The sequence below is a fragment of the Hoplias malabaricus genome, chromosome 12 (assembly GCF_029633855.1).
Source record: "Hoplias malabaricus isolate fHopMal1 chromosome 12, fHopMal1.hap1, whole genome shotgun sequence".
NCBI lineage: Eukaryota > Metazoa > Chordata > Actinopteri > Characiformes > Erythrinidae > Hoplias > Hoplias malabaricus.
The window spans coordinates 8951937-8961151 of record NC_089811.1 but is presented as its reverse complement, the minus strand read 5'-3'; the positions used below and the strand labels follow the sequence as shown (position 1 = coordinate 8961151).

Below are 9215 nucleotides of genomic sequence, written 5' to 3'. Positions count from 1 at the left end.
ACACACTCTATCAGATAAATGTGTCACAGAGAAGCATTTCAACTTCTCTCTCTCTCTCTCTCTCTCTCACTCTCTCTCTCTCTTTCTCTACCTCTCTCTCTCTCTCTCTCCCTCTCTCTCTCTCCCTCTACCTCTCTCTCTCTTTCTCTGCCTCTCTCTCTCTCTCCCACTCTCTCTCTCTCTCTCTCTCTCTCTCACTCTCTCTCTCTCTTTCTCTACCTCTCTCTCTCTCCCTCTCTCTCTCCCTCTACCTCTCTCTCTCTTTCTCTACCTCTCTCTCTCTCTCCCACTCTCTCTCTCTCTCTCTCTCTCTCTCTCTCTCTCTCACTCTCTCTCTCTCTCTCTCCCTCTCTCTCTCCCTCTACCTCTCTCTCTCTTTCTCTACCTCTCTCTCTCTCTCCCACTCTCTCCCACTCTCTCTCTCTCTCTCTCTCTCTCTCTCTCTCTCTCTACCTCTCTCTCTCTCTCTCTCTCAAACTTTCTCTCTCCCTGTCCCTTTATCACTTGTTTTTTCAAAGCTTCATAATAAGCTTTATTGTGTTGACCATATTCAGATACAGTGTTGTCAACACCATTGATTATAAAGAACATTAAAATAATAATAATAGTCATTAGACTGTGTGTGTGTGTGGTGTGTGTGTGTGTGTGTGTGTGACAGGCAGATGTGTATCTCTCTGCCAGGGCACTGCTCTCCCTCGTCTCTCCGAAGTTGCTGAATTTTTTTCATATTTGGGGGAAATAACTTTCTTGTAATGGTTTGCATTTATCACACACTGTGAGGAAGTACAGCTCTGTCTCCGGCAGTGTCTCTGCTCTCTGGGGAGCCAGGTCTATCTGTAGCGGCCGGTCTGTACGGCCAGGCTGTGGGCGCCGAGTCTGTACCTGATCAGTGTGTCTCTGGGTTCTCTCTCTCTCTCTCTCTCTCTCTCTCTCTCTCTCTCTCTCTCTCTCTCTCTCTCTCTCCTCCCCCTGTTCTTTGTTCTCTCGCTCTCTTTCTTTTTCTTGCATATAATTTAAGAAGCCACCACCTTGTTTCTATTTTCACTGTCCATACTGTTGTCTATGTCTTGCTCTGCATGCATTCTTAGCCCCAAAGCAGTGCCACCAAACACACACACACACACACACACATCTTGTTTCAGACGGTCAGATAAACTGAGGGTCAGTGTGGTGTGTTTTACCTCGAGCTGAGAAACTGTCATCACTCCTTTTGCCCGCAGCCAGAAGACCCACCCGCGATCAATAACCCCTTCATGTGGTGTGGAGAGGACAGTGAGTAAATGTCCTGGGCCCCCTCCGACCCCGAGGCTTTATCACTGCCCTACAGCTCTTAAAGGGAGTGTGACCCCACAGCACCCCCTGGTGTGGAGCCCTGGAGTTTAACCCCTGCCTCAGGACTTTTATTCTGGAGCTTTGAAAAGAACATGCATTCTCCCATATTTATCAAGGCTTTTGTGTGTGTGTGTGTGTGTGTGTGTGTGAGGATGTCCAGATGTGTCAGAAAAAAGTCTATAAACCTTAACTCTGCGATGTCTTCAGTCTGGGACGCCCAGGAGTGGACTGTCACTGTCAGCACGAGAGTGGAGCGGCCGTACTGCAGCTTCAGTTCCTCATCAATGAGGTAACACACACACACACACACACACACACAATGTTTGTTTTAATGTATTGTTGGGACCTCCATTATATGTTATAGTCTATTTTAAATTATTTTACATTTTGCATTGACCAACCCTAGCATTAAAATGTGTCTCCACAACAAAGAATATTCCAAAATATGTGGGAATGTAAAGAGGTTCTTGGTCCTTACAACATGAGTAAAACCTGGTACACAAAAACACACAGACGTTTAAGCACATAATTTATCATTTATTAATTTATTGCCACTCGCATCTGTGTGTGTGTGTGTGTGTGTCATGATTTACCTCCATAATGCAACCTGATAACTCCACAGATGAATCATGTGACTCATAAATGAGCATACAATGTGACACACACACACACACACACACTGCAGTGTTTTTGTTTGTTCTGACAACAGATGACAGATAAAGCGAATGGAAATGGACAGAGACTCTCTCTCTCTCTCTCTCTCTCACACACACACACACACAAAGAATATATATGCACATATGGATACATCCTCATACACATTACTCATACTCCATGTACTAATGCATCTCTCCCCCGTCTCTCTCTCTGTCTCTCTCTCTCCCTCTCTCTCTGCCTCTTTCCCTCTCTCTCTCTCTCTCTCTCTCTCTGCCTCTTTCTCTCTCTCTCTCTCTCTCTCTGCCTCTTTCTCTCTCTCTCTCTCTCTCTCTCTCTCTCTCTCTCTCTCTTGTCTTTCCTCTCCTCTTACCTCACGTTGTTTTTGTCCCTGAGGCGTCGTGATGGTAAACATGTTTGTGTAAACACCGTCGCCATGGGAACGCAGGTGTCAGTCACCTGCATCCTCGAGCTGTACAGAGAGAGAGAGACAGACACAGAGAGACAGAAAGAGAGACAGAGAGAGAGAGAGAGAGTAAATAAATAAAGCCTGAGAGAGCTATGTTCATTTGAAAGTAGAGAGAGAGAGAGAGAGAGAGACAGAGTCCTCATTTTTATCTCCGCTGTTTTATTCGTTCTGAGCGAAGGATGATCTTTTCTTTGATCTGGACGCGGTGAGACGGTGTCGCTCTGATTTAATTCAACACTGTTCAGCACAACGTGATTATTGATTAGAACAATATTTTTGGAGATTCTTTATGTCTAAGACTCAGCTGTTGGGTGTGTGTGTGTGTGTGTGTGTGTGCATGTGTGTTTGTTTGTGTGTAGGGAGCTCTGGTCACAGCGTGTGCAGATGACACTCTGCATCTCTGGAACCTGCGGCAGAGACGTCCAGCCATACTGCACTCCCTTAAATTCAACAGAGAACGGTGAGAGAACACACACACACACACACACACACACACACACACATAAACATGATGACGTCAAATACATGATGCACCACAAATTAAACCAAAAATCTGAACACAAATTGATAAACAACAAAACAGTCCAAAAGCAGACAATGAATAAACACATGAACTCTCCATTCCACCTTAAATAGTGCAACTATTCCATTTGAAAGCCTAGGAACATATACTGAATTTTCCCTTCCACCTTAAATGGTGTAGCCATCACAATCTGCTGCCAGTCTACCCTTAATGGTGCAACAGTTCCATCCAAGTGCCTAGGCACCAGAAGGCGACCCCTCGACAGCGGTTGCTGTAACCAGATCATCGATGTTTTTGCTTCATCTTTTGGCTGGGTCATATACGTCAGGTAAATGTACAAAAACAAGCACACACACTCACAAATAGTGCTGTGTAGAGATGACAGACCACGAAATAAACCCAAACCTAACAAGATTAAAGGTAAAAACACTGCTGTGAAGATTTGATGGCAGACATTTACAGTCCTTCAGTAAAGTCTCTCTCTCTCTCTTTCTCTCTTTCTCGCTCTCTCTCTCTCTCTCTCTCTATGTCTCTCTCCCTCTTTTATTGTGAAGGACCTCGTAATGTTGCTACGTCTGTTTTTCAGCCCCTGTCTAAATCTGCAATTTAATTACCTTTCCAACAAATATGACTGAGAGAGAGAGAGAGAGAGAGCAAAAGAAACAGCATGATTGAGACTGACTGTCAGAAAGAGAGAGAAGAGAGAATGAGAACAGCAAGATGAAGATGAAAAGCACAGTGAGAGAGAAAGCGAGTAAAGAGAAGAGAAGAGAAGAGAAGAGTGGTAATGTTACGATAGAGAATGACTGTCAGAGAATTGTAAAGAGAGAGAAGGAGAAAAGAGAAAACAGAAAGCAGTACAGAGAGAGAGAGAGAGACAGATTGAGTATGAGAGAGAGAGAGACAGTGAACCGCTCTATGACAGCTGTGTGCATGGCCTGAGGAAAAAGCAGTAGTGCCCTGAGAGAATGACTGCAGTGTGTGTGTGTGTGTGCGTGGTGTCACATAGAAATCTCAATGACTCAATAGAGTACACTTCTTCAGTGTCGCCCTCTGTCTCAGAGACGTCTGCAGCCTCTTCTGCAGCTCAGTGACACCAAAGTCAGGGCTCTGGGGCGGTCAGTCCATCACTCTGAGAAACACCAGCAGCTTTAGCTTTGGGTCTCTTCTTTGTGTCTGTTCCCTCCAGCTCCACATCCTTTCAGACCCTGAGCAGTGGCGCTGTTGCGTGGTTTTCATGCGTCCTGTTTTCTGTGTGTGTTCTAACAGCAGTAGGTTTTGCATGACGTAATCGGAGAGTGTGCACTAACAGCTGAGCACTGTTGTTTAGTACACATCTGTGTGTGTGTGTGTGTGTGTGTGTGTGTGTGTGTGTGTGTGTTGCTAGGTCACTGCGGGGCTAATGAGCTCCTTCTTCTCCGCTGTAATTGATGATAACAATCGTCACCTCATCATCCTGGCTGCAGCAAACAAATAAAGCCCTGATTCTCACATTGTGACGAGGGGTGACATTCAGAGTGCGCGCACACACACATACACACACACACACACACACACACACACACACACACACAGTCTAAATTCAAAGATACCCTGACATAGAATTGCTTTGTTTGGAGCTAAATTACAATTATGCAAATTCAGCCTGAATGAGACAGGTCATCAGGGCCATGAGAAAGTGTGTGTGTCTGTGGGGGGTTGGGCTGTTTGTGCTCACACACTGTGTGGCCAAAAGTATACGGACACCTGCTCAACGTCCCTCTGTGCTGCAGTAAGCCTCTATTCCTCTGAGAAGGCTTGGCGCTGAATGCTGGAACCAATGCTGGGGGCGGGGTGTATATATACCCCTCTGGTGGGCTCTTGGCATTGAACATGGTGCAAAGTAAACACAGGCACGTGAAGGGCAGTGGCATTAGCATAACCAGATGCTTTATTAGTATTCTGGACAGGCAAAGTCTGTGCAGTGTCTCCTATTTAATCTCCCAGCTGCCCCGGGGTCCCTCAGGGTCCCGGGGGTCTCTGGGAGGGCAGGGAGAAATAGAGGGAGACGTAATGAGCTCAGACAGCAGAGGATTGCAGTCTGTTGGTCTTTATTTTGGACCGAACCTGTTTATAAGGATGATGGATGATGCCACAGCGAGAGTCCGGTCCAATCACGACGTCCAGATCAGCCCGACCCAGACGGGGTGTGGACAATGGCCATGTGACAGAGTTATTGATTGTTTATCATCATTATGTGATCAGTATTCAGTGTTGTGTACACATGGTGTGTGTTAATGAGGGCAAACACTGTATGGACTAAAGTTTGTGGACACGTCGTCCAGCATTTCTCTGAACTGAAGGTCGTTAATCAGGAGTGTGTTCCTCTCTTGGCTGAAGTAACAGCCCTGGCTCTCTTGGGAAAGTTTTTACACTAGGTGTTGGAACATTGCTGTGAGGGTTTGATGGCAGCCGAGTGAGGACTGGTATCGGATGGTGCTCCAGTACCCAGTGCCACTGCTCTACCATCACCCCTATAGGCTGGGGGTGGGGATTGTTATACTCCTCTAGCTGACATTTGGCATTGGGCATGTTGACCTCAAGCTGCTCCAGAGCTACTCAGTTGTATCAGTCAATGGGTGAAGCTTAAAGTGGCTGAAACACCTGAGTGTAATGGGTGTCTAATAAGAAGTAAATGACTGAAGACCAGGCTACTTTAATATCTCACTCACACACACACACACACACAATCTTGTAATTATGAATTGTGGGGACATTACATAGACCATTAATTTTCTGTAGATTTAACATAACTTTTCCACTTTTACTACTATCTTAACACTAATTTTGAATCATTTAAACCCAAACACACACATACTTTTGGATACTGTATTATCCCCAAGAACAGGACAAATTCATCCCATGCAGCACTTTTTCCTGATGGAGCTGGTAACGAATGCAGCACCCAATAAATTCTTCACTCGCTGCTTTCACACTGCTTCATTCTTAAGTTATTATGACAAATGTGCATGAGAATATTTTCATTTTGAATTACAATAATATTTTACATACAAAAAATATAAAATGTATTTGTATATCTAATAAATTGTGGGGGACAAATCCCCACAATGTGTGTGTGTGAAAAGCTTTTAGTCACCACAAACACACACACACACACACACACACACACACAAACGCTCACATGCCCGTGGTCTAGAAATGTCCTTTCCGTTCCCCACAGTCACCACTGTATTGTTGTTGTCTTGAAGTGATTGCTTTGGACAGGACTCATCATCTGCAATATGGTTTCCCAGCGCCGGCCTCGGGCTCTGGCTCTCATTGCTTTCAGACTGAAAAAAGTGCATAGGCTTATGGGTAAAAAAAATGAAGAAGATATATACAAGAAATAATAGCTGTGTCCCTAATGCACAATTAATACTAATCCTAACTAGCGTTTGGCTGTGTAGAGTGTAGTGTAGCTACAAGTGTGAAAGTTGAGTAAAACTTTCACAGTCCACACTTAGTCCACACTCAGTGTTTGAGAACGGTGATGATGGACGCTGTCCCACAATCCAACGGGAAATGGAAAGAAAGGAGCTTCTCATGTCAGGGGAATGTTGGCTCTGTCCTAAAAAGTGCCCCACTTCCTAGAGATTTCACGTCACAGATTACATATTAATACTTCTACCCTCAGACATGAAGTTTATATAGAATAAAAATGGTTTTATTTCCCAAGATACAGTGAAGAAACTGCTATTTTATGACCTACACTGTGCACTACGCAATGTGGAGAGAGATATTTGAGTTTCAAACTTTGAAAAATGTGAACAGTGTAGCAGCTGCAGCTTGGTGTGGTGTGTGTTGTCATAGCAACAGTTCATCAGGTCCTATTAGTAAGAATCGGTGCAGTATGTTCATATTTTGTGCTGAACTCACACTTTTAAGGTGACTACACAGTAAATAATCTTTCGTGTTGTGTGTTGTGTGTTGTACACAACTAGGACACAACCGGTAACATTTGAAAACAAAACTGTGGTGGATTTACTCAAACAATGGCATACACTATTTGTCAAAAGTAGAGTGTCGTAAAAAAGCCACCTTCCAACTTTAGCTTGTTCCAACTTTAGGTCCATTAAGAACCTTGGGATGGGTTGGAATGGTGTGATTTTGACCCAGCACCAGACCTCATTATAGTTCATGTGGCTGAATACCATCAAATCTTCACAGCAATGTTCAAACATCTAGTGTAAAGCCTTCCCAGTAGATTAGAGAGTGTTACTGTGCAGTAAAGAGGGTGGCAACCGCTATGAAACACTGTTTTGCATCTGTTTTTATTGATGCATGGTATTTGTGACATCACACATTCCAGATTTTCAGGGGTATGGGCTCTTTAATGCTCCATCTTCTCTGATGAGGGAACTGAGAGTTTCTCTGTTGTCGCGCTTCTTCTCACTGCTGTCTCATTAGCTGCTGTTTGTCTCAAGGCAATGGCTTTCCAATTAATTGTCGAGGCCTAAAAATACACAGACACACACACACAAACACACACACAGCCGTGTGCACAACTGGGACTGAGGCTCAGCTGACACCAGACGTGCCAACATCACAAATGATATGAAACCCAAGCTCAGATTATAAAGACTCTTTTGTTTGTTGCATGTTGACATTAAAGTGTGAATCTGGAGCCCACCAGCCAACACACTGTGAAACAAGACCCCCAGTCAGTTTTCTGTGTGTTGCCTGAGTCCGAAAACATGGGATAATACAAGAAAAGAGAATAGAGCCTCTGTCATTGCTACTCCAGGCTCAGCACTGCAGAAGCTGCACTATGTACTTTGTGGAGGAGTGTAGTAGTACACCACCTCCACTTCACACTTCTCCTTGATTTCTGGACAGTGCTTTAAAAGTTAATTATACTCTGCAGCTGTAGGGGGAGCCCAGGAGCAAAAATACTTAATCTTACCTAGTGCTGCTTTAACTTCTGCAATTCTAATGAAGCTCCACTACCATAACGTACACTCGTCTGGAATCAGGTCACTCAGAAGCACTTTAAATGGAGATAACGTGGTGCTAATAATTAGCAAAGAGGTCTCTGAAAAAACTGGTTACTCATTTGTAATCATCAGAAATGAGTTTGGTTTAATTGCCTCAAATTGAAAGCCATTTGCGATGAAAGAGAGAATGGTGATTAATGAGCTGCTACTTTCTTAAAGGTGAAGTTTTAATTGTGGGCCGACGAACCTTATCTCTCTCTCTCTCTCTCTCTCTCTCTCTCTCTCTCTCTCTATTTAAACATGCTAATGCTAATTCTCTCTATCTTTGTCTATCTCTCGCTTGCTGTCATTCTCTCTCTCTCTCTCTCTCTCTCTCTCTCTCTCTCTCTCTCTCTCTCAACATGCTAATGCTAACCCTCTCCTTCCCTTTCAGGATCACATTCTGCCATCTCCCATTCCAGAGTAAGTGGCTCTACGTTGGGACGGAGCGAGGGAACACACACATCGTCAACGTGGAGTCCTTCATCCTGTCCGGTTACGTCATTATGTGGAACAAGGCCATAGAGCTGTGAGTACTGGACTTAAAGGAATCAATGGCGCTAATAAAGCCAATAAAAAGCAGAGTGAAATCAATGCAGAGCTCGGCCTGCGTTTATCGCCTGTATAAGATGCTAATAAAGATAATTCATTAACTCGGTGTGGATGAAAAGCCCCGTTTAGTGAATGTCTATTAGCTGCGATGGCGCTGATGTAATTCACTGCTGTGTCTGAGAGGTAATAAATGCTGTCTGCGGAGGCTGTGCTCTGAAGGAGTAACGCAGCGTGTTGGATGTGTTTTCACATTTGCAGATCGTTTGCTCTGGTCTGAATCGGTGAGGAGTGTTTTCCGCTTGGTTTGGTTGGTTTTCACTCAGAGAGAAATACAAGCTCAAATCATAGTCCTTTAACCCTTTCCAAAGTGGAAAGCAGTGGTAGATAATGTGTGTGTGTTTAGGTTTCTCTCTCCTGTGTGTGTGTGTGTGTGTGTGTGTGTGTTGTACACATAAAAACACAATACACACACACACATTCTCTCTGTCTCGCTATCACATACCTACACACACACATACACACACACACACACACACACACATACACACACACATAAAAATGTTCAAGTCTACAGCAACACCTCAGTCCCGTGTGTGTTACTGTGACAAAGGAGAGATGACAAACTTCAATCACGCCTCCCCACACACATACACACAATCCTCTACCCACAATC

At 44.3% G+C, this 9215-nt stretch overlaps 1 protein-coding gene across 8 annotated transcripts in view; it reads left to right on the top strand.

The window, feature by feature from the left end:
• Positions 1-9215, top strand: part of stxbp5l (syntaxin binding protein 5L) — a 122469-nt gene that overhangs the window by 42410 nt on the left and 70844 nt on the right. For all 8 annotated transcript variants that reach the window (XM_066686210.1, XM_066686205.1, XM_066686209.1 and 5 more), the window contains exons 3-5: positions 1540-1621; positions 2815-2915; positions 8385-8519. In XM_066686210.1, coding sequence (XP_066542307.1) covers positions 1540-1621; positions 2815-2915; positions 8385-8519 — 318 coding nt within the window. The remainder of the gene's footprint in view (positions 1-1539; positions 1622-2814; positions 2916-8384; positions 8520-9215) is intronic.